General features: G+C 32.1%; 1 protein-coding gene across 1 annotated transcript; it reads right to left on the reverse strand.

Annotated features, from left to right (window-relative positions):
* Positions 1–54: 54 nt before the first annotated feature.
* On the reverse strand, positions 55–22,164 carry LOC127700308 (protein amalgam-like). The gene is made up of 8 exons (XM_052203722.1): positions 22,013–22,164; positions 18,387–18,532; positions 17,352–17,571; positions 11,719–11,879; positions 10,282–10,393; positions 6,798–6,942; positions 6,259–6,404; positions 55–3,045 (listed from the first exon to the last, which is right to left on the reverse strand). Exons 1-8 carry the CDS (start codon positions 22,050–22,052, stop codon positions 2,918–2,920), a joined length of 1,098 nt encoding a protein of 365 aa, XP_052059682.1. The 5' UTR covers positions 22,053–22,164; the 3' UTR covers positions 55–2,917.
* Between the last annotated feature and the right edge of the window lie 5,656 nt (positions 22,165–27,820).

The following is a 27,820-nucleotide window of genomic DNA, read 5'->3' on the forward strand; positions in this document are numbered from 1 at the left end:
TTTTGTCAAGTGGCACTATAATTATCATCCAGATATAAAAATAAAACAACAAACTTACATCTATATTATTTATTATCAAATTAAATGTAAAATACATTTCATATATAATTGTGTCTGGAAATATGAAAATTCAATAAAATGTTCGAATCAAATTAAAAATATCTTCAGATATTAAAAACAAATAGAATAAAACACAAATCAAAGGTAATGCATTCATCTACAAACCAAATTTTTGCCAAGTAGTCTATTCTGGGTTTTTTTAATTGTCACATGAACATTTAAAACTGCTTACTAATCTTATCAAATTAAAACTCCTCAGAAAGAACTCCTTTCAGGTAAATTCAAGATGGAGTAACATGGATCAAACCATTTCACCTATAGAAGAGGGTAGTAATGCACTTTACCGTCAGGCGTCAAACGGTCATTTTCGGCTACCGTTAGCTTCAAATTGGTTTAAATTTTACCGTGATTCGTCAAAATATCCTAATCGTGATTCATCAGAGGTTTCAAATAATTATCGTTACCGTCATTTTTGGAAAAAATTTAACGTGATTCGTCAAAATCAGCCGATTTTTTTATCGTCTAAAAGAAAGTGTACATTTTATCGTCATGCATCAAAAATTACCGTTAACGTCATCTGGCAAGAATTTTTACCGTTATTCGTCATAAAGGTACCCCCATTACCACCCTCATAGAAGCTAACAATTTTTTAAAAGCTTCTGTAACAAGTACAGGGAATCAACAACTTACAAGAAAATTGATAATAAAAACGATTGATTTATGTAGTAATTTATTTCCATTTAGATTGTTTTTTTACTGTATATAATAATGTTTTCTATTTTTCTAAAACATCTTTGATGTTTTTTTTCACCTCTAGATTTTGTAAGAAAATTTAAATTTGTAATAGCACTTTGCCCTTAAAATTTGTATTTCATATCCAAACAATAACATTTATATGATAAAAAATAAAATATGTACAAAAAGTTCCATATAAAAATACACAATTAAAATCTATGTTATACATTATATATAATTATGTGGAATGTATGACAATAAAATTGAGAATGGAAATGGGGAATGTGTCAAGGAGACAAACAAACCGACCATAGAACAGACAACAGCAGAAGGTCACCAACAGGTCTTCAATGCAGCGAGAAATTCCCCAAAAAAAAAATCTACTGATATGTACCTGCTAAAGTGTCATAGAACACACAATGTAATTTACAATGAAAATCCAAGTATATTCCTATGATTTCATAAAATCCCAGTTGTTTATCTTTTATTTCACACTATACAAGGCTGGAAGATTTTTTCTATCACCATCAAGAATTTGTAATGTACAAAAATTAATATATCAAAAAAAAACATTAAATATATGTTCAACATACATGTCAAGCTTAAAATGGGTTTAGTTTATATATAAGCGAAAAAAGTAAATAAAATTATAAAACTTTAACATCGTAAACTCTCAAAAAAGCCCAAAAAATCGAAAATTTTCGTAGAAAACAATCCTCACTCACAGTGTATCAAGGTTTTACTCAATATATTTTAAATTTTAAATTAAGGCTTGTAGTTTTGGTTATTCCCTGAAATTTTGTGAAGGTAGATAATAATCAATATATGAACTATAAAGAAAAACTATGACAGATATTGATGATATGTAAAAAGTTGCATCCAAATATACACATTTTATACAAATATAGTGATGATATTTACATATATACAATGATAAAAATGGAATGTCTTCAAAATTTTTGAAACAACCGGTGAAAAATGTCAGTTTTGCAATTTTTACAGATATAAAGTAATTTGAGTGTGTAGTTTGAATATTTAAATTAAGATTGAAAATTTGTAAGATGAAACATGTTTAATTTGGTGGCTAGCACAGAAACTGAAAAAAAAACCAAGGTCAAGCTGCTCCTATAGGATTCCTCTTATTATGTCTTCTCTGATTTGATTGGTTAATAACAACAATCATTACTAAATGTACAACATGTAGTAAATAAATCTAATGCTGAATTCATGGCCCATCTAACTATAACAAGGTAACTTGTACTTTAAACACACTCAAATAGTTAAAGCAGCAATGTGATACAAAAAGTTTTGATTTGTTGACACTATGATATAACTACAGTAATTTATATTGTATTAAATGCATTTGTAGGTACTTTAAGAAATCTAGACACTTCATACAAATATTTAAAATAAAATTCTATCATAAATTGCCTTAATGTTTGAAAAGTGAATACATATGACCTCCCATTTATACATTATTTATACCTATTAACAGAACTGCATATTTGGTACTATATGTTTTAAATTTACAAATATGATATAAATAGACTTAACAATAACAACAATTATTGCCTTCAGGTTAACTGAGATTATGCTAATCTTAACATTTGAAAACAAAATGTCACAACTTGTCACAACCACATACGTTAATTCTACAACTTTGTTAAGTCAAATAACACACCACGTCCAATATATAACTTTTATATTTTTCAACTTTAGTCATCTTAGAATTAAATTATTCAAATATTTCAATTTAAAATATGTTTATTTTCCTTATATCTTCATAAAAAGTGTCTCATTTTGACAAGTGCTATAATATGGTAGAATGAATTCTTTCGAAAGTAAGAAATTTATTTTTCAGTTCTCAAAATCATTTAAGTTCCTTGTATGTAAAGTGTATTTCAAATATCAGTTCAAATTTCAGAAATCGCTCTGATGAATAATAAGTTAAATGATCCAGGATTAACACATCTAGATTTTAGTGCAGTATAAATCTGACAGCTGACGGTTGTATATTTATGAAGATCTCAGGGTTCTGTTTATGACGAGTTCAAATATACATATGAATAGACAATGATTTCTTTGAGGTTACAATTTACATGTATGAAGACATGCTATGATGCTAGAATTTACATGTATGAAGAAGTCCGACTGTGACAAACATCAGTAGCGTTGTTATGCTGATAGAGATGAGTGAGGCACCACTTCTTATAATTTCTCCAGTTATATCTGGTGTTGGCTGGCTAGAATCTACAAATAATAAAATCATCATTATGTTAAAATTGTTATCAACATATATCATTTATTATGTAAAACACAACATAAGTTCATAACTATCCTTATTAAGCCAAGTCTGAAATCAAATGAGTCAAAATGGTATTTTGTTTTTATGTTACAAATTCTTAAAAACACTTAAATACATATACAATGTAGTATGCTTTAAAAAAAAAACATTTGATGAAATTTTTAAGTCTGCTAAATGTTTTTTTTAACTGTCTGAAATTAAATGCAGTAACTTAGCCATCTTTATTCAGATTGACAGTATCTTCTTGGCCACACTAGTACAGTCTAGTCAGACTGTCTTTGACCACACTTGTACAGTCTAGTCAGACTGTCTTTGACCACACTTATAAAGTCAAGTCAGACTGTCTTTGACCAAACGTGTACAGTCTAGTAAGACTGTCTTTGACCACACTTGTACAGTCTAGTCAGACTGTCTTTGACCACACTTGTACAGTCTAGTCAGACTGTCTTTGACCACACTTATACAGTCTAGTCAGACTGTCTTTGACCACACTTGTACAGTCTAGTCAGACTGTCTTCTATATGCAACACAAAATCATACCTGCTAGTTTTAAAATTGTTCATATGTATAAAGGTGAAAGCATTTTTATAATTATAATGCTGTATGAGGAGATGCAAAATGGCCGTAGTTTGTTGTTACTAGCGACTTCGAAAAGCATCAAATTCAATTGGAAGAACATCTATAAAAGATATTTGGAGATGGAGTGTAGGATAGTATACTGGCCTGGGGCAGATTATTTACCGTATAAAATTGTTGACAAAATTTTGGAACATAAAATTTACATTTCATTTGCAGTAGCATTAAACTTATTTTCATATCTTGTTTGCAGTTAAATTGACTCTTAATCCTTATTTACCAAAAAGTTACACAGAAGTTTCAAATTCAAAGCTAAAACTGAATGGTCTTAGGCTATCAACCAAAATATCCTACTATAAACAGGGCTTAAATAAACTTTTTGCAACCATAAGTCCCCAAAATAGCAAGAAAAAACCTATAGTGACAAAATTCAGACACAAAAGGCTCCTAAGAGCTTGAAACTGAAACCTTGCTAACATATATCTGGTATTGATGATTATTTATGTTGCTAAAATATTCGACCTATCTATAATAGTTTTATAGATAATTGGTAAAATCTTGAAAATTAGTCATAAACTATCATTACAGGAGAATTAGTCATAAACCATCATTACAGTAGAATTAGTCATAAACCATCATTACAGGACAATTAGTCATAAAACATCATTACAGCACAATTGGTCATAAACCATCATCACAGGACAATTGGTCATAAACCATCATTACAGGACAATTAGTCATAAACCATCATTACAGGACAATTGGTCATAAAACATCATTACAGCACAATTGGTCATAAACCATCATTAAAGGACAATAAGTCATAAACCATCATTACAGAACAATTGGTCATAAACCATCATTACAGGACAATTAGTCATAAACCATCATTACAGGAGAATTAGTTATAAACCATCATTACAGGACAATTGGTCATAAACCATCATTACAGGACAATAAGTCATAAACCATCATTACAGGACAATTGGTCATAAACCATAATTATAGGACAATTGATCATAAACCATCATTACAGGACAATTAGTCATAAACCATCATTACAGGACAATTGGTCATAAACCACCATTACAGGACAATAGGTCATAAACCATCATTACAGGACAATTGGTCATAACCCATCATTACAGGACAATTGGTCATAAACCATCATTACAGGACAATTGGTCATAAACCATCATTACAGGACAATTAGTCATAAACCATCATTACAGGACAATTGGTCATAAACCATCATTACAGGACAATAAGTCATAAACCATCATTACAGGACAATTGGTCATAAACCATCATTACAGGACAATAAGTCATAAACCATCATTACAGGACAATTGATCATAAACCATCATTACAGGACAATAGGTCATAAACAATCATTACAGGACAATTTGTCATAAACCATCATTACAGGACAATTAGTCATAAACCATCATTACAGGACAATTAGTCATAAACCATCATTACAGGACAATAAGTCATAAACCATCATTACAGAACAATTAGTCCTTTAAGGTGTTTATTATCCATGGTTCCATTCATTTTGGCATTATTGGTAGATCTTGCATTGCTGATCATTATTGTTGTTAAGATGATTGATTGTTGTTTAAGCAACCACTTTCAGCACTGTTGTGCTATTTGTTATTGTTGGAGGAAGCCAAAGAACCAGGACCTTCGGTAGGAAAACTGACAAACCTAGTCGATAAAGATTGGAGTCAAGCACACCATGCAGGATTGGAACTCACAACCTCAGTTTTGACAAGCTAGTGATACAGTACTTAGACCACTCGGCCACCTTATTGTTGTTTATAGTTTTATACCTATGTATTAAAGTTTTCAAGATAAATAAGCAAATACTCTAAATTAGTAAAAATAGTCATCATTTAAAGGCAATTAACTCCAATAAGTTGTCATCCAATGGTTTCCCTTGTATTGGAATTTTTGTAGATCAGGTATTGCTGAACGTTTTTGATGATTATAGTTTCTACCTATCTATAATAGATTTCGAGATCATAGGCAAAACAGGGATCCTCATTTGTAAGGACAACTACCATAAGAGGTAACCTGATTATTTTGTGCTGAAATGGGAAGAAGATTTATCTTGAGCTTTTTTGCCTTTATAGGAATTTTTTCTACCTATATTGGATTCAAGATGTTAGGAAATTAATAAATTCTACCCTTTTGTTCTATTTTATGCCATGGCAGCCATGTTGGTTGACTGGCAGGGGAAAAAAAACACAAACTTTATACTACATTCCCCAAGGATCATTATGTCCAAGTTTAGTTGAAATTGGTCAAGTAGTTTTAGTAGAGATTATAAAAAAAGTTCACACCCTAGTTTGACAGCAATGGATGCCAAGTGATGGCACAGATTTACTCATTCTACTGAACAAAGTGGTGATCTATCTGAAAAATAAAACTCCAAAAAACAAGTAGCACATTATTTGCATGTTATTTCCAAACATTTGAAGCACCATGATGCAAAAAACTTTCTGCTCTTTGTTCTGAACTTTTTAAAAAATTTTGTCAATATATAAAATTGAAGGTCAGTTGCCATGGTTACTTACATTTCAAATTTATATTTGCCTGTGTTGATCCCTTATTGTTACTGGCTTGACATGTGTAAAGACCAAGAGCATTTGGATCTACACCTCTTATTGTTAGCTTGGTGGTGACTCGATTCATGGCTCCTTCTATGTACTTTATTTTAGCACTGAAAAATATAACAAAATAACTTAAATATTAAGAACAGTGTATTTTGCCTTATAACTTTACATTAAAATTTACTTCTTACTTATATTATACTCGTTGTGCTCCTTAAAACTATGTATTTTAGATAATTCTAAATTTTTTGTATAATAATAAGTCAGGATAATTAAAAGCCATCTATGCAGTATGGGTATTGCTCATTGTTGAAGGCCGTACAGTGACCTATAGTTGTTAATTTCTGTGTCATTTGGTCTCTCGTGGAGAGTTGTCTCATTGGCAATCATACCACATCTTCTTATTTTTATATTTAGAGCAGTTTGGTTGTAAATTTAAACACTTAGGTGTAAAAGATGTCTGTTAACCACACAAACTGAGCAGAATATTGTTTCCCATTTACCTGGATGGAACAGGGATATTTTCATGAGTCCATGTGATCTGATCTTCTGATGGCACTGGATAAGCTTCTATAACACATTCCAATGTTTTCTGGTACCCATAGGCTTGAGCTGGTTCCATTTGTCCAACCTGAATTGTTGGTTTGACTATAAATATAAAGTAGTGTGTTGTCAATGGAAATTTTACATTACATGTTTCCTGTGATATGCCATCGTAGTTTTTTTAAAAGTTTTTTAAGTTTCAAGAAAGGTTATGTATTTTTTTACAAATTATGTCACATTTATGTCCAGTAAATTGGTTCTATTTGACTTATATTCTATATTTAAATAATCTGTACTAAGTAAAGATAAAAATACTTAAGTTTTTCTCTTAATTCAAAATGTTTAATCTATTTGTAAATATAGCCTAGCTGAAAAGTTAACAATAAGTTGTCTAATGTATAACATTTTTCAACTATTTCAAGTCAAACATTTGACACAGAAAATTCTGTATTTTTTCCTAGATTAGATATTTTTGTTAGTATATTCCACTTTTTATAACTTCAGTTTCCCAAACACAGTGATGAAGTTTCCTAATATACTGGTAATGTATGGAATATCTATCATTTTCATGCCACAGAATTAATTCATGATACAGTAGACTCCACCTAATTGGATATTGGCTAAACGAATATATCGGCTATTGTAATATTATTTCAAAACACCAAACTCTTCTCTATACGTTTAATGTTAATTTTATTGTATAATCGAATATCGGATAAAAGAATATATCGGCAAATAGGATAAGAATATTCAAGAAATTTTGTTCAAAACTATGCACAATCAGATATTTTCCATGTTTTTCTGACAGGAAATGGACACGGAAGTTTCGCAATTACAATCTTGCAGACAAGAAAATTTTGTTTTTAATTAATAAAAGGAACTATTTCTTAATAAAGTGTTGTCTATCATTCATTGTATTCCTTTATAATGTGAATTATATGCCCTTAAAATTCAAATGGTTTGAATTTATTTATAAAATATACGGTACAAGATCTAGAAATACGTTGGGATTATTTTGATAAAACTGTAAGTGCTCACTGAATCAGAAATATAATTTAGACTGAATGTACCTCCTTCTGAAAAATTTATTGCAATATACATATAAATCCCTTTTGGCAAAAGAAATCTGACTTTTGTCAGATATAATTTTGTAACATGTGTAGGTTTGACCACATGTCATGGATGCCATTTTCTTTTGTTTACAAAATGTAATGAAGCCTCTAGAACCATGACCAAAACATTAACAGTCTTCAGAAAACTTTAACTTGATGCAATTATATTTTATTAATTATGATTATCTTCATTGATATTCAAATAAATTTGATTATTCAAAGAAATATTCGAATTCAGTTTAAAAACAGAACATGCTATAATCTATTTATAGCCCAATTGGCTTACCTGTGATTTTACCACATACAAATGTAAATATGGATATTACTTCGTATTAAAACAAATAAAGATGGTAGATATTTATTCACATAAATATTTCAGGACATTTGATTTATTTTAATAATTATAGGATTTTAAAACTGAATAAAATGCTCCGCAGGGCGCAGCTTGATACGACCGCAGAGGTCGAACCCTGAACAGTTGGGGCAAGTATGGACACAACATTCAAGCTTGATACAGCTCTGAATTTGGATTGTGATTAAATATTTGACACAGCATAGGTTTCTGACACAGAATGAATGTGGTCTAAGAACTTAAAAATTTTAAATTGGACATTCACCTATTATGGTCCAATATCCAAAATCTAAATACATGGTTAGATTCAGCATTTCAAAGAACCCGAAGAATTCAATTTTTGATGAAATCAAACAAAGTTTAATTTTGGACCCTTTTGACCTCAATGTGGACAAAGTTGATAACGGGGCCCAAAAATCTAAATACATGGTTAGATTCAGCATATCAAAGAACCCCATATATTCAATTTTTGTTGAAATCAAACAAAGTTTAATTTTGGACCCCGATTTGGACCAACTTGAAAACTGGGCCCATAATCAAAAATCTAAATACATGTTTAGATTCAGCATATCAAAGAACACTAAAAATTCAATTTTTGTTAAAATCAAACTAAGTTTAATTTTGGACCCTTTGGACCTTGAAGTAGACCAATTTGAAAACGGAACCAAAAATTAAGAATCTAAATACACGGTTAGATTCGGCATATCAAAGAACCACAATAATTCAATTTTTGATGAAATCAAACAAAGTTAAATTTTGGACCCTTTTGGACCTCAATGTGGACCAATTTAAAAACGGGGCCCAAAATCCAAAAACTTAATACACGGTTATATTCAGCATATTAAAGAACCCCAAGAATCAAGAATAAAACCCCATTGAAATTGATCAAGAAATAAGCAATTTATAAGAAGTATCTTCTTTTGCACAATACTGTGCAATTGAATATTTCTTGCTATTGCGCAATACTGTACAATTGACAATTTCTTGCTATTGTGCAATATTGTGCTATTGGATATTTCTTGCTATTGCGCAATACTATGCAATTGAAGATTTCTTGCTATTGTGCAATACTGTGCAATTGAAAATTTCTTGCTATTGCACAATACTTATTATATAAAAATTTACACATCCTGTTTGGTGTGTATCTCCTACCATATCATTATTATTTGCTTTTAAATATAAACCAGAAATAACCAACTTAAAATGGAAAATTTTAAAAGAAAAAAAAAAAGGAAAAAAAGAAAAAAAAAAAATCCCCCCCCAAATTTTTTGAACCCCCTTATGATTCATCACCCCCAAACTCAATCCCAGCCTTCCCTTTGTGGTATGGTACCTTGCAGTACAATTTCAGAGAGATCCATACACTTACACACAAGTTATTGTCATGAAACTAGAAAAATGCTTGTTTTTTGCCCCTTTTTTGGCCCCTAATTCCTAAAATTTTGAGGCAATTACCCCCAAAATCAATTACAGCCTTCCCTTTGTGATATGGAACCTTGTGGTACAATGTCAGAAAGATCTATACACTTACACACAAGTTATTGTCTGAAAGTTACAAAAATGCTTATTTTTGGCCCCTTTTTGGCCCCTAATTCCTTAACTGTTGGTACCATAACCCCCAAAATCAATCCCAACCTTCCTTTCGTGGTATTGAACCTTATGGTAAAATTTCATGGAGATCCATTCACTTAAACTAAAGTTAGAGTGCGAAAACCAATGTGTCTTCGGACGACGACGCCAACGTCATACCAATATACGACCAAAAATTTTTTAATTTTTGCGGTCGTATAAAAACAAAAATATGAGCATTACATAACCAGCTGATAAAATATCCCATTATCCAATATATTTTTTGCTGACATTTTGGGTATCCTATTTGCCAGAGTCTACTGTACAACTACCATTCTGAAGCTAAATACATACAAGTGTATATTTACAATGAGGTTTCCACAGATTTTATTTAATTCATTGTTTACTTACATACAACCCCCAAGTATACAATCCTGGTGTCTTTCCCAACCATGTTCTGACAGGTACACTTGTAGTAACCTCTGTGGTCTGGTCGAGAAGTACCAAGATTTAATGTGTATCCCTGCAAATAAATTCATTTCTTAAATGATGAAATACAAAATATAACTTCTTCAAGCTATCAGAGTAACAGTCCAATATACTCAATGCAGTACTAAAATTCAACATACAGAAATGGAAATTAATTCCTACAGCTTTGCTAACCATGTTGCAAGAAAAGTAGATTAAAATTTCTAACAAAGAGGAGGGTTTGTTAAACACCATTATCTAGGCCCTGAAATTGCAAAAATAGTAAAATTCTTCAATCCTTTCAATCATATTCTATTAATAAATGAATAGGACTATATAATTTGGACACTTCAGTGCAGAAATGTTATGTCTTGATGTCATAAACATGTAGACATTGACATATCAGACCTATAATGGCAAATTTTCAGATACTTTTTTGCAAAAAAAAACATGATTCACAATCTTACAGAAAAAGATATTATAGCCAGATAAACAGTTTTTTTATGCGACACATTGTACCAAATTACCTTTCTTGGTAAGTATTTGGCTCATAACTCAATACAAATGACAAGCTTTCGAAATGAGGCCATTTTGGCAGTTTTAACAAGACGGGTGCACCATGTATAGCAGGATCTGCTTACCCTTCCGGAGCACCTGAGATCACTCTTGGTTTTTGGTGGTGTGTGTGTTGCGCAGTCTTTAGTTTTCTCTGTTGTGTTTTGTGTACTGTCATTTGTCATTTCATCGGTTTTCGTTTTTTGCCATGGCATTGTCATTTTGTTTTCAATTTATGAGTATAAATATCCCTTTGGTAACTTTTGCCTCTCTTTTATAGTAGTAATTCATCAAATACAAGTCCCAAACAGGGGTTCAAAATGGTTATATTGTGCAGGCAAATCCTTGTTTTTTAAATATTTCTTTTGATATAACAAACTGAATATGCAGAATAATTCATATAATTAAGAAAAATAAAAGATAGCGATCTTTTTGCAGACTATTTTTACTACAACAATAAATAAAATACTAACATCCGACAGACGAATCATGATTATGTCTAATGAGATTAGCTAATTAAAATTCAAGGAATGAAAAAAGTGGCTTGATCCTATCTTCTTTGAGGTGGTAGCCATACAAGACTAGTAGTATATATATGTCTAAGCCTTGTATCCACTTTACACATACATGTAAGCACTTATGGAAATGCATGCCTTTATACAAAATGATCATCTATAATTAGTTGACCTTTTAACTTTCTTCCTGCAACAAGTTTTTGTGCTTAGAAAACCAACAAATGAGAACTTCCTTATTCTATTTATATATGCATTTAATTATGCAATCAAACTGCAAATATCGGAGCATGTTAACATGATAATGCCTTACAGCATACTCTTGTCCTCCACTTGGCAGCAACCCACCAGCAACTTTTGACCATTTAACATTTGGCCTTGGCCATCCTGTACAGTTACAGGTAAGCTGGACTGGATCTCCTTCTTCTACCAGCTGGTTACTGCTGGTCAGTAAGTCCATAATCTGAGGTTTTTCTGCAAGTAGAAAACAGAAAGATGAGGTTATATGATTTCTTATGATAATATAAAAGACCAATGAAAAACAGAAACAAAGAATTATATAACATATCTCATTTTTTTCATCATTAATCAAGAAAGTTAATTATGGATCTAAAGATATGTCTATCAGTGAAAGGTAAAACGGTGCAGTATGACTTCTCTAATAGATTTAAAATTTATGTTTGATCAGTATTTATAGTTAAAGATAATGATAATATCAACAGAAAAGTTGGTATTCCAGATGACAGCAAAAAGCTCTGTTTTTAATTGAAATTAAACCTGTTGTCAGTTTTGCTCTGTTTGAGTTTTTGGGATATAAGCCAAAAACTGAAATTTGCTAAAAATTTACTTTTCAGGGGCAATAACTCCAAAATTGATTGTCTGATTCTTCTGAAAATTCCATGGGAGATGGACCCTGACCAGTGACCTGTTTATCTTTTTATCCAGTAAGTTTTGCTATAACTGCTTTAGTTTAAAACATATAAGCCAAAACAGGCATTTTAACCCCTTTGTTCTATATTTCAGCAACAACAGCCATTGATGATGCATCAAATCCCTGGATACAATTATTTAACTGGATAACCTTAGGAACATTCAGGTTAAGTTTGGTCCAGTAGTTTCAAAGGAGAAGATTTAAAAAAAGTTTACAATTAGGACAAGTCAGCTTAAAATAGTACATGCATAGACCAGGGTTGGCAAAGTATTACCTGGTCAGGTAAACCGGTTGGGAAACCCCGAGCTTTCCCGGGCTGGGAAAATACTTCCACAAATGGGTAATACTGGGCAATACGATTTTTTTAGCTTATTTTTACACAGAATAGTAAAGACTTGCTGTAGTTTCATAGTATTATAGCTAAATATATACATTTTATACAGATAACCATTGAGAGTCATTTCTAGAGGATTGAAAATTCAATTTCTTCCTTTTCTCCAATAATTCTATGTAGGCAGAATACAAGTTTTGCACATTTTAGGATACCTTGTTAATTTCAAAGCTTTGTTTCAATAATCCAAACTTTTCAAAACATACATTTCATTACAGTGTTTAAGTGAATTGTAAATTTTAATTGTTATACAATCATATTGCTAAATAATCACCCTATGGGACATGTTATGAACATTTATAGAAATGAAAAGGTTGATATTGTTATATGAACAAATCTGTTTTATAATTTGAATAATTACTTATTAATTAGTGATGTACATATTTTATATATACTGCTTAGAAAACGATTTTAGCAATGGACAAAAAATTTTTAAAAGTAATTTTCCTTACATATAATTGTTAATTTTTATATAATTGTTATATATATCTAAATAAAAATTGCTTTGCTGGGTCCAGCTTGATACGACCGCAGAGGTCAAACCCTGAACAGTTGGGGCAAGTATGGACACTACATTCGAGCTTGATACAGCTCTAAATTTGGATTGTGATTAAATATTTGACACAGCATAGGTTTCTGAAACACAGAATGAATGTGGCCAAAGAACTGAAAAATTTGAAATTGGAATTTTACCTATTATGGTCCAATATCTTAGCGTGATTCAAAGTTGACAAAATTATTCATTCTTGTATACCAGAGATTTTAGTAAAATTTAGATTTCTTTTATTTCAATCTTTTTCTGCAAGATAAAGAACAAAAAGATTAAAGAAGTGGATTGAGTAGTTTTGAGTTGATCCCTAAGTCTTAATCTCTACTTTATGCCCAACCATGCTCATAAATGTATGATTACGGTCTGTTTTTCAAACATTTTAAATAATTTTCATAAACTATAACAATGCATCACTAATTATTTACCATGTTGATCAAAGAAAATCTTAGGTAAACACTTATGGAAAAAGAATGTTATAAATCAATACAGCGGTCAGTGACTGAAAATTTAATTACAGTGTATTGTCAGGTGAACTCTCCAATCCATTTTAATATCCGAGGTCATGTTTTGACATATGTGTATTAGTGTGAGATAAAAAATGCAATTTGAATGCTTTTGTTAACCTTGGGATAGTAAATTTGGTTCAAGTCAATCAAAATTGCGACTCATCACAATTCAGGAGTTGAAATGCATATATTTATATAGAACAAAATTTGGGACAATGGGAAAAACTTCGACTCATCCACAATTTCGAGTCAACCGAGTTGGAGACAATGAGAGTTAACCGTACGGTATATAACATTCTGCAAATTAATTTATACAGAATAAAAAACAAACCTACCACGAAGTTCGTCAAAATATTTACCAAAAAAATGAAAATAAAACAATTTCCAAAATATCATTCATCATTAATACAATGTCTTTAAAAATCTATAAAACTTACCTTTATTTTTCAAAATATCTAATAATGAACAGTTAATTTCAACCTATATTCATACATAATTTCTAAAACTATGAATCTACTTTCAATTTCTACCAATTTGATATTATTGGAGCCCAAAATTCAAAATCTGAATACATGGTTAGATTCAGCATATCACAGAACCCCAAAAATTCAATTTTTGTTAAGAATCAACACTAAGTTTAATTTTGGACACTTTCGACCTTAATGTGGACCAATTTGAAAACCGGACCCAAAATCAAAAATATAAATACATGGTTAGATTCAGCATATCATAGAACCCCAAGAATTCATTTTTTGTTAAAATCAAACCAAGTTTAATTTTGGACACTTAGGACCTAAAATAATGTGAGACAATTTGAAAACCAGACCCACAATCAAAAAATTAAATACACAGATTCAGCATCTCAAAGAACCCTGAGAATTTAATTTTGTTTGAAATCTAACAAATTTTGGACCCTTTGGACCTCAATGTGGACCAATTTAAAAATGGGGCCCAAAATCCAAAAACATGGTTAGATTCAGCATATTAAAGAACCCCAAGAATTCCAGACTTTAACTTAAACCCCATTGAAATTGGTCAAGAAATAAGCAATTTATACTTTAGTATTAATAGAGATCCATAGACTTATAATAAGAAATAAGAAGATGTGGTATGAGTGCCAATGAGACAACTCTCCATCCAAGTCACAATTTGTAAAAAGTAAACAATTATAGGTCAAAGTAATAAGCCTGTAATTCAGTGGTTGTCATTTGTTGCTGTATATCATATTTGTTTTTCGTTCATTATTTTGTACATAAACCAGGCCGTTAGTTTTCTCATTTGAATTGTTTTTACATTTGTCATTTTGGGGCCTTTTATAGCTGACTACATGTATACGGTATGGGTTTTACTCATTGTTGAAGGCTGTACGATTACCTTCAGGGCCTACTTCGATTCGTCCAACTCGGGTAACCCGAGTTTCTAGAGTTGCAATCGAAGTACCCGAGTTTTATCATTTTACAACCCTCGAGTTAACTCGATATCAATCCTGCCCCTGACCAGGTTTAATCGGCAAGTTGAGATAAACGGCAAGATGGCGACGGAAGAGACGTGAGTGCTTTTCGAAAATATATTTTTTACGATTTAAACGGCCCGATTTTAGCCATTTTAGGTTACAAAATAGAAGTTTAAGTGTTCAATTACAATAGTCACATTAAAACACCACAATATATATATCTATTGTATTACATCAATGTCCATCAATTGTAAATATTCCTTAAAATATACACGTGTACCGCCGATATACTTTTCAGAGGGGGGACAAGGTGACGTTTACTGTTCTTGTGTTCTGGGCGTTTTATATTCATTGTTATCGGCTATTGTGAATATTTTTTTTAGCTGTTAACTGTTATTGTCAAAATCAGTTCAATGTTTTGCTCTTATTAGGACCCCCTTTGTCCCCTTTCCGAAAAAAAACCAAACAAAAAGAAAAGAAAAAGAAAAGAAATAAAAACACATATCCCGCCCCAGATAGTCGCTGACAATTTGTATTATTTCTGTGTAAAAAAGTTACTTTAAAATGACCTCCCTCTAAACCTTCTTGGAAAAAATTAACCCCCGGCTCAGAAATGGGGACCCCCTATCAAAAGTCCCTTACATTTCGATATGCATTATTGGAGTGGCAACTCACTAGCAAAATGGTAGCGCGGATTGTTGAAATCGACATTCCAAATAAATTGGACGTCTCTCTCATGCTCTCTTGCCCAAGGTTGGACATATACCAAATAAACCCCATCAACTGCTTGTCCACAGCGATCTATTCTTTGCCACCAACTTGGTCAGATTGCAAGAGGGGTGCGACCATTTGAAGCACAATTTCAAAAGTAGTTCGATCGATGCGGAAACTGCTTCTGAAATCTTTCCAAAATTCATGGAAAATCTTGGTACAGTCTCCTCGGCACATTTTTGTATACGTGGGACATGGTCCCTGGGCAACAAAGTTGTCAATAATTGTATTAAGATTTGGTTAGAATCAATTATATACTGAATTGCCATCATTTGTTCATCATCACTAAAAATATGGTTTAGTATCGTAAATTCATCCATGTTGTTAAGGTAAACAATGGATCTCGAGTAACTCTCCACCAGAGTTTTTGATTCGATTGATACGCTCTTGACGCATGCGCAATCATACCTAAAAATTTAACTCGAGTAACCCAAGTTGGACGAATCGAAGTAGGCCCAGTTGTTAATGTCTGTGTCATTTTGTCTCTTGTGGAGAGTTGTCTCATTGGCAATCATACCACAGCTTCTTATTTTTTTATTTATACTCAAGTTATTGTCCAGAAACCAGAAAATCCTATTATTTTTGCCCCTATTTGGTCCTTAATTCCTAATCGGTTTGGGCCATGACCCCCAAAAGCAATCCCAACCTTCCTTTTGAGGTATGGAACCTTGTGATTAATTTTCATAGAGATCCATACACTTATACACAAGTTATTGTCTTGAAACAAGAAAAATGCTTGTTTTTGGCCCCCAATTCCTTAACAGGTAGGACAATAACCCCCAAAATCAATTTCAACCTTCCTTTTATGGTATTGAACCTTGAAAACCAAATGTCTTAGGACAACCATGCTGACAACGTCATAACATTATACAACTGGTCGTATAAAAAATCAAAATTGAATTCTTTGGCTTTATACAAACATTTTGACCAATCTAGACAGAATGTCGAATAAATAGATTTTTAAGATTGTTATTGAGAAAAGCTTTTCACATTTGTCTAATGTGTCTTCATTTACACTTCTCTAAGAGTTGCTAGAACAATACTTTCTCAGATTTATACACTTTATAATAAGAGTCTCAAACAAGTGAACCTATACATGCTATAAATTAAAATACTATGTTTTGTTTCTGTAAATATCTTTAATGTATTGCATTAATGATTGATTATTGAATCCTCTATAAAATTCAGGTCAGTATTTCATATTACCCATTATTACTCTGTAAAACCCAGTATTTTTAAGTATTTCCCACTATGCTGGGCAATACTCATAAAACCTAGGTTTTTGCTAACCCTGGTATAGACAGACAGAATTATAGAAATATTGCATATTTCAGAACACTATACCTGTAACTCTAATATATCTTTCCTCCGTTGCATATTTTTGGTGACCAATTTCTACTTGGCATATATATCTCATTTCATCAGCAATCTGTATGTTCTGGATTTTGACCCTCCATGAAATAGCAGAAGGTTGATCAATCTGATATCTATATGCATCTTTTGAATCTTGATCTTCTGAGATTTCAATATTTGTATTGTCTGGAGCTATAGCTCTCCATTCAACCTACAAGTGAAATAATTACAAGAGAGTTATTACATTTGAATACATCAGTCTTTCTTGTGTCTGTAACACTTTGCCCAACTTTTCATAAATTTTTTTTACCATGATTGCAGGGTATGATGTTGATTATCCTTTGTGAGAACCTTTTTTTTTTTACTTTTTTGTTTATCTTTGTTTTTACATGGCATAGATATTTTATTTTAGACAGTAGAGAAATATACCTTTTTTGTTTGCTTTTAGATGGAAGAGATATGTACATTTTTTTTAACAGCAGTGTTTTTTTTTAAATTTTACAAATACATGTATACCCTTTTTTCGATGTCAGTCATATTCACATTTTGCTTTTGGACGGCAGAAGTAAATACTTTTTGGGTTGTATTAAAATGTCAATGATATTTACATTTGTCTTTAGATGGCATACATATTTCCCTTTTTTCATTTTTGCTTTTTAGAAGGCAGAGATTAGTACATGTAGTATAGAATTACACATATGAGTTTAGCAGTTATTGATGTGTAAACTGGAGTTGTTAAACTCACAAACTAAATACATGTAAATGTCTGAAGGACTTTTAAGTAAAGTTTGTGAGTCATCAGTCCTGTTTTCACAACATATATGTGGTGTTTACATAGGCTTTCAAAAGCCATTCTGCAACATGGTCTATTATGTGAAAAAAATGACAAATCACATTCAATTATTTGTAGATATTAAAATCATACAAGAATTCTTACCTTTTGTTTCTAGATGACACAGAAATTTACTTTTTGTTTTCAGACATCAGAGATATTTCCCTTAAGTTTAAGGCAGCAGAGATATTTACCTTTTTATCAGCTGGTTTATTGTGTACTACACATGTCATGAAGATATCTTTGTCTTTTGTAGCTATCATTTCCTTCCTCCCACTTACACCAATCACCATTTTTGGAGCTTCATCAATAATCGTAACATTTGGGTCAATTGCAAATGCTGTAAAATATAATTCAATTTTGATCATCATAGTAAATGTACAGTTAATAGTACATGTATATGTTGTAGACATAGTAAATGTAGTTAATAGTATATGTATATGTTGTAGACATAGTAAATGTATAGTTAATAGTACATGTATATTTTGTAGACATAGTGAATATACAGTTAATAGTACATGTATATGTTGTAGACATAGTAAATGTACAGTTAATAGACTTAGTACATGTATATGTTGTAGACATAGTAAATGTTACAGTTAATAGTACATGTATATGTTGTAGACATAGTAAATGTACAGTTAATAGTACATGTATATGTTGTAGACATAGTAAATGTACAGTTAATAGTACATGTATATGTTGTAGACATAGTAAATGTTACAGTTAATAGTTACATGTATATATTGTAGATCATAGCAAAATTTAGATCAATTGTATTAAAAATATGTTAGTTAGGAGAAATAGAATATGTAGTCAACTTAACTACACAACGAGCTATTTTTTTTACTGTTTTTTTTTGGAAAGGCAATTAACAATTATGTTTTATTACAGATTTCCCAATTAAATGCAACATCTACAAGTCCACAATTTGGATGAAGTCCATACAGACAATGTTGTGCATTAGCGTTGATCATGTGCTATATGACAAAATGTGATTCGTCAATAGTTTTGCACCCAAATTATATAATGCTTTTAGGATTCTGTGTCAGTAGTAATTTTCTGATTTGGCAGCCCTAAGAATCCATTTCCAAGCCTTATCAACTCTATTCAGGAATTTTTTAACAACTCCCTCCCCTTAAACCAGTGCCTTCTATGCTTATGTACTGTACCATAAAGTTCACCTAAAGCAGGTAAGAAATTGATTCTGTACACCTGAAGCAGGTAAAAATTGATTCTGTACACCTGAAGCAGGTAAAAATTGGGGTAACACGAATCACCAAATAACACCGTTATTAGCCAAATAACACTTGTAATCACCGAATAACACTTGAAATTTTAATATTAGCGCATATTGGTGACATTTAAACATTGATAATTAAATAATATTGTATTATAAGTGTATTTTATAACTTAAAAATGATTTATAGAAAGCAGGTAAGTTCATAAAGATCGCATTAAATATTAGTGTGTACATCCAACATGGCGACCAAGGAAAACACAATGGGAAGAATAAAAGAATGATTGCATACAATCCCTCAACGTGTTCATTTTAGACCACCAAAGTAGAGCCCTCACGCCACGTCAAGGCAATGAACAATGTGAGGGTGGGCGCCTCCCCTTTTAAAAAAATATGGAATATTTAACTGTTTACAATAATAATTTTTGTTTTTATAGTTATTAAAAAAATAATATTATGTTTTTTAATTTAAAAATGGAGAGTAACCAAGCCCTTTTAAAACTAATAAGATATCCTGCACAAGGCACAGGCTTATCTGTTATAGTCCGCGAAAACAATTTATTTAGAATTTTATTGTGAAAAATTAAAACTACTAAGATATCCTGCACAACGCATCAGGTTGTTTATTTAAAAGTGGCACAAAATGGTTCGGAATAAACGGCCCACTTGCTTGGCGGGATACAACTCTTCTAAAACAACTGGATGGTACCTACGGAGAATGCCAGTTGCTACTTCATCTCTTACGCTTGGGACTGAGCCAGGATTAATGGGATCGGGCATGACCTGACCGTATGTTTGTAGAAGTCGGCTCTCTGATTTTGTAATAGGTTTCACTTCTCTGGGCTTACTACGTGTGGTATAATTAGTGCTTTTTAGTAAGATATTTCTATATAAATTTCTGATGTATAGAAAGTAACGCAATATAAGGAAATGGGTATTATTTGCCAAATAGGTAGCAATGATTGTGACAGATATTCTTTTGAAAAGGCTGCCTTCAAAACAAACATGAATACTTTCATTTATGCTTGTCTTTCGAGAGGAGTATCAGTAGTATTCATGTCTGTTATGAAGCGGTCTGGGCCTTGGTATTGCACTCCCGATGAGCATACAGTTCGCCGAGAGATAGTGAACAAAATGATGAAAAGCATTGCTCTTGAAAATCATTTTGTACATTATTTCAAGCCAACTAATGTTTATCGGACGGAATACGAAGCTCGCGACGGGATACATTTCACTGAAGAAGGCTACCGTGCCTTCTTAGTAGCTTTGAGGAAGTCGGTCAATTTTTTAACATCGAATGTCTTTTGAATTTTGCAAAAAAAAAGTATTTTATTAAACAGAAAAAAACTCATATCAAATAAGTTTAAATAATTTTTTTTTATTTTTATTTTCTGCAGAAAAATTTTATTATTTTAAATAATCAAAAATTCTTTGTGAAACAATAAAGCTTATTACACTTTTACAGAAGATATAGTTAGGAAGTACATATATTGTATATAGTTGTAAATATTTATTTGTGTTCTTTTTTCTTAATTATTATTATTGGTTTTGGTAATGCAGCCTTGGTATACCAAGACAGTCACAAGCCTGTTTAATGCAGAGTATCCATACCGTAATATAATTTCATTATCATTTAATGATTAATTATGTAATGGGCACGTGTCAGTAAACAATCTAATTAACAATATGCATGATATGATAGAATTGTAAGGTAATAAATATTTTGATAATTGGGAACTTTAATTTCTTTTTGAGAAAATACACACATACGAATCATCCATTCAGCTGCTTTGTTTTTATTATAAAACAATCAAGTAGAATTAATTTTTTGATTAAATTTAAATTAAATAGGTGAAAATTCTTAATTACGTTTCATTCAATATTGAGTAAATCGTTAAGAAAACTAATTGGTGATTGGAGTAATTGCATGGCTTTGATGTACTTGTTAACTTTTCGAAACCTTACTGAAAAACAATTATTGGACAATACTCTGTATATACAGTACATTATTTAATATTTTATTTTTATAGCTTTTCCCTTTGTATGCATATGCAATCATTCTTTTATTCTTCCCATTGTGTTTTCCTTGGTCGCCATGTTGGATGTACACACTAATATTTAATGCGATCTTTATGAACTTACCTGCTTTCTATAAATCATTTTTAAGTTAAAAAATACACTTATAATACAATATTATTTAATTATCAATGTTTAAATGTCACCAATATGTGCTAATATTAAAATTTCAAGTGTTATTCGGTGTTTACAAGTGTTATTTGGCTAATAACGGTGTTATTCGGTGATTCGAGGTACCGGTAAAAATTGATAACACTTTGCTTTTCAAAATCCGTATAATATTTGAAAATATATCTTCAAGACACAGAATCCCAAAAGGGATTAATTAACACCCAAATAAAATTATCAAAGAAGCATTCACAATCATTGACCATTACAATATAATATTCTGATGTGTGTTTACAAACATGATTCATTTCATTTCCGCATTTCTCCAACACCATTTTAATCTGACAGTTGAACTGTAAATTGTTTTAAAATACTATATCTTAATTAATGCATTACCACATGTAACGAAACTGATGAAAAGTACTATAATCTCCATTTCTCTCCGTGAAATTCCTAAATAGTTCTGAAGTTTTACATTATTTTCATTCTTTGATTACAAATGTCTTGATTTCCGGTTTACCTATTCCGCGCATGCCCATTCGTGACCAGTCAGGTAAAAACGGGTATTACTAATAACCAAAACATATCAAATAAAATCAAACGTCATCAATTTTTGACAGAACACTTATTAAAATTCGGCATAGTAGTGAGCTTTTACAGAATATAAAAATTTATACAAAACAACGATGACAATATGCACAAGTTTCTAACAAAAATAAGATCAACGACGTAAATAACTCAAGCTGACTTTCTAGAAAGTTTATCATTAAAATTTAGATAAAATTGTCTGACGATCTCAAACAGCGGCCCATCAGACTTGACTCAAGCTAGCGAACAATTGTAGCGAACAATTAGCCAGCGAACAATTAGGATGTATAACTAAAAACCACAATTTCACATAAGACAATCGCGTTTTTTTTCGAGCTAGCGAACAATTACGGAGACCTAGCGGACAATTATGAGAATATTCAAAATATTAAACAAAAACGAATAAAAAAAATTAAAACTTGGCAAAAGGGATACCATAAAGATTTTGACCAATTTATAGAGATTGTGACAGGCAACGACTGTAAAGGTAACATAGAGGAGACATTATCGTATCTACTAAGACAAACTCCAGAATGGTTTATGTTTAAAAATCTGAAGTTAAGTTTAAAAAACTGAAATTGTAAAAACGAAAAGGGAGGAGGGGGCATACATTAAGTTGATTTTTGACCCATTTATAGAGATTGTCACGGTACACGACTGCATGGGTGATGCAGCTGAGACATAAGCGTATCTATTAAGACAAACTCCAGGATGGTTTATGTTAAAAAATCTGAAGAATGGTTGAAAAAATGGTAATTAAAAACGAAAAGGGGGGATACCGTAAGTTGATTGTTGACCTATTTATAGAGATTGTGACGGGCAACGACTGCCTATAGGTGATATAGAGGAGACATTGGCGCAACGTTTAGGAAAATCTCCAGAGTGGTTTATGTTCGAAAATCTGAATTTACGGTTAAAAAACTGAAATTGTGAAATTGACAAAATGAGATTAGGTAGGGCACTAAAATAAAATTTTGGACCAATTTGAAGAGATTGTAACGGGCAAAGACTATATAGGTGTTGTAGAGGGGACATTGGCGCATCGTGTAAGAAAATCTCCAGAGTGGTTTATGTTCGAAAATCTGAAGTTACGGTTAAAAAACTGAAATTGTGAAATTGACAAAATGAGATTAAGGGGGTAGGCCAATTTCAGTTAATTTTGGACCAATTTCAAGAGATTGTGACGGGCAACGACTATATAGGTGTTGTAGAGGAGACAATGGCGTATCGTTAAAGAAAATCTCCAGAGTGGTTTATGTTCGAAAATCTGAAGTTACGGTTAAAAAACTGAAAATTTTATTGTGAAATTGACAAAATGAGATTAGGGGGGTAGGGCACTAAAAGAAAAATTTGGACCATTTTAAAGAGATTGTGACGGGCAACAACTATATAGGTGTTGTAGAAGAGACATTGGCGCCTCGTTTAAGAAAATCTCCAGAGTGGTTTATGTTCGAAAATCTGAAGTTACGGTTAAAAAACTGAAATTGACAAAATGAGATTAGGGGGATAGGCCAATTTAAGTTAATTTTGGACCAATTTCAAGAGATTGTGACGGGCAACGACTATATAGGTGTTGTAGAGGAGACATTGGCGCATTGTTTAAGAAAATCTCCAGAGTGGTTTATGATCGAAAATCTGAAGTTACTGTTAAAAAACTGAAAATTTTATTGTGAAATTGACAAAATGAGTTTAGGGGGTAGGGCACTAAAAGAAAAATTTTGACCATTTTAAAGAGATTGTGACGGGCAACGACTATATAGGTGTTTTAGAGGAGACATTGGCACATCGTTTAAGAAAATCATCAGAGTGGTTTATGTTCGAAAATCTGAAGTTACGGTTAAAAAACTGAAATTGTGAAACTGACAAAATGATATTAGGGGGGTAGGCCAATTAAAGTTAATTTTGGACCAATTTCAAGAGATTGTTACGGGCAACGACTATAAAGGTGTTGTAGAGAAGACAATGGCGCATCGGTTAAGAAAATCTTCAGAGTGGTTTATGTTCGAAAATCTGAAGTTATGGTTAAAAAACTGAAAATTTTATTGTGAAATTGACAAAATGAGATTAGGGGGGTAGGGCACTAACAGAAAAATTTGAACCATTTCAAAGAGATTGTGACGGGCAACGACTATAAAGGTGTTGTAGAGGAGACATTGGCGCATCGTTTAAGAAAATCTCCAGAGTCGTTTATGTTCGAGAATCTGAAGTTACAGTTAAAAAACTGAAATTGTGAAATTGACAAAATGAGATTAGGGGGGTAGGCCAATTTAAGTTAATTTTGAACCAATTTCAAGAGATTGTGACGGGGAACGACTATATAGGTGTTGTAGAGGAGACAATTGCGCATTGTGTAAGAAAATCTCCAGAGTGGTTTATGTTCGAAAATCTGAAGTTACGGTTAAAAAGCTGAAATTGTGAAATTGACAAAATGAGATTGAGGGGGTTGACCAATTTCAGTTAATTTTGGACCAATTTCAAGAGATTGTGGCGGGCAACTACTATATAGCTGTTGTAGAGGAGACAATGGCGCATCGTTTAATAAAATTTCCAGAGTGGTTTATTTTCGAAATTCTGAAGTTACGGTTAAAAAACTGAAATTGTGAAATTGACAAAATGAGATTAGGGGGTAGGCCAATTTAAGTTAATTTTGGACCAATTTCAAGAGATTGTGACGGGCAACGACTATATAGGTGTTGTAGAGGGGACATTGGCGCATCGTGTAAGAAAATCTCCAGAGTGGTTTATGTTCGAAAATCTGAAGTTACGGTTAAAAAACTGAAATTGAGAAAATGAGATTAGGGGGGTAGGGCACTAAAAGTAAAGTTTTGACCATTTTCAAGAGATTGTGACGGAAAACTACTATATAGCTGTTGTAGAGGAGACATTTGCGCATCGTTTAGGAAAATCTTCAGAGTGGTTTATGTTCGAAAATCTGAATTTACGGTTAAAAAACTGAATTGTGAAATTGACAAAATGAGATAAGGGAGTAGGCCAACTTAAGTTAATTTTGGACCAATTTTAAGAGATTGTGACGGGCAACGACTATATAGGTGTTGTAGAGGGGACATTGGAGCATTGTGTAAAAAAATCTCCAGAGTGGTTTATGTTCGAAAATCTGAAGTTACGGTTAAAAAACTGAAATTGTGAAATTAAAAAAATGAGATTAGGGGGGTAGGGCACTAAAAGTAAAGTTTGGACCATTTTAAAGAGATTGTGACGGACAACTACTATATAGCTGTTGTAGAGGAGACATTGGCACATTGTTTAGAAAAATCTCAAGAGTGTTTTATGTTCGAAAATCTGAAGTTACGGTTAAAAAACTGAAAATTTTATTGTGAAATTGAGAAAATGAGATTAGGGGGGTAGGGAACTAAAAGAAAAAGTTGGACCATTTTAAAGAGATTGTGACGGGCAACGACTATATAGGTGTTGTAGAGGAGACATTGGCGCATCGATTAAGAAAATTTCCAGAGTTGTTTATGTTCGAAAATCTGAAGTTACGGTTCAAGAACTGAAAATTTTATTGTGAAATTTATATTAGGGGGGTAGGGCACTAAAAGAAAAATTAAGACCATTTTAAAGAGATTGTGACGGGCAACGACTATATAGGTGTTGTAGAGGAGACAATGGCGCATCGTTTAAGAAAATCTCCAGAGTGGTTTATGTTCGAAAATCTGAAGTTACGGTTAAAAAACTGAAATTGTGAAATTGACAAAATGAGATTAGGGGTGTAGGCCAATTTAAGTTAATTTTATACCAATTTCAAGAGATTGTGACGGGCAACGACTATATAGGTGTTGTAGAGGAGACATTGGCGCATTGTTTAAGAAAATCTCCAGAGTGGTTTATGTTCGAAAATCTGAAGCTACGGTTAAAAAACTGAAAATTTTATGAAATTGACAAAATGAGATTAGGGAGGTAGGGCACTAAAAGAAAAATTTGGACCATTTTAAAGAGATTGTGACGGGCAACGACTATATAGGTGTTGTAGAGGAGACATTGGCGCATCGTTTAGGAAAATCTCCAGAGTGGTTTATGTTCGAAAATCTGAAGTTACGGTTAAAAAACTGAAATTGTGAAATTGACAAAATGAGATTAGGGGGGTAGGCCAATTAAAGTTAATTTTGGACCAATTTCAAGAGATTGTGACGGGCAACCACTATATAGGTGTTGTAGAGAAGACAATTGCACATCGTTTAAGAAAATCTCCAGAGTGGTTTATGTTCGAAAATCTGAAGTTACGGTTAAAAAACTGAAAATGTAAAATTGACAAAATAAGATTAGGGGGGTAGGGCACTAAAAGTAAAGTTTGTACCAATTTAAAGAGATTGTGACGGACAACTACTATATAGCTGTTGTAGAGGAGACATTGGCGCATCGTTTAAGAAAATCTCCAGTGTGTTTTATGTTCGAAAATCTGAAGTTACATTTAAAAAACTGAAATTGTGAAATTGACAAAATGAGATAAAGGGGGTAGGCCAATTTAAGTTAATTTTGGACCAATTTCAAGAGATTGTGACGGGCAACGACTATAAAGGTGTTGTAGAGGAGACAATGGCTCATCGTTTAATAAAATCTCCAGAGCGGTTTATGTTCGAAAATCTGTAGTTACGGTTCAAAAACTGAAATTGTGAAATTGAGAAAATGAGATTAGGGGAGTAGGGCACTAACAGTAAAGTTTGGACCATTTTAAAGAGGTTGTGACAGACAACTACTATATATCTGTTGTAGAGGAGACATTGGCACATCGTTAAAGAAAAGCTCCAGAGTGGTTTATGTTCGAAAATCTGAAGTTATGGTTAAAAAGCTGAAATTATGAAATGGACAAAATGAGATAAATTGGGTTGACCAATTTCAAGAGATTGTGACGGGCAACGACTATATAGGTGTTGTAGAGGGGACATTGGCGCAACGCGTAAGAAAATCTCCAGAGTGGTTTATGATCGAAAATCTGAAGTTACGGTTAAAAAACTGAAATTGTGAAATTGAGAAAAATGAGATTAGGGGGGTAGGGCACTAAAAGTAAAGTTTTGACCATTTTAAAGAGATTGTCACGGACAACTACTATATAGGTGTTGTAGAGGAGACATTGGCGCATCGTTTAAGAAAATCTCCAGAGTCGTTTATGTTCGAGAATCTGAAGTTACAGTTAAAAAACTGAATATCTGAAGTTACGGTTAAAAAACTGAAAATTTTATTGTGAAATTGACAAAATGAGATTAGGGGGGTAGGGCACTAACAGAAAAATTTGAACCATTTCAAAGAGATTGTGACGGGCAACGACTATATAGGTGTTGTAGAGGAGACATTGGCGCATCGTTTAAGAAAATCTCCAGAGTCGTTTATGTTCGAGAATCTGAAGTTACAGTTAAAAAACTGAAATTGTGAAATTGACAAAATGAGATTAGGGGGGTAGGCCAATTTAAGTTAATTTTGGACCAATTTTAAGAGATTGTGACGGGCAACGACTATATAGGTGTTGTAGAAGAGACATTGGCGCATCGTTTGATAAAATCTCCAGAGTGGTTTATGTTCGAAAATCTGAAGTTACGGTTAAAAAACTGAAAATTTTATTGTGAAATTGAGAAAATGAGATCAGGGGGGTAGGGCACTAAA

The sequence above is a fragment of the Mytilus californianus genome, unplaced genomic scaffold (genome assembly GCF_021869535.1).
Source record: "Mytilus californianus isolate M0D057914Y unplaced genomic scaffold, xbMytCali1.0.p SCAF_5, whole genome shotgun sequence".
NCBI lineage: Eukaryota > Metazoa > Mollusca > Bivalvia > Mytilida > Mytilidae > Mytilus > Mytilus californianus.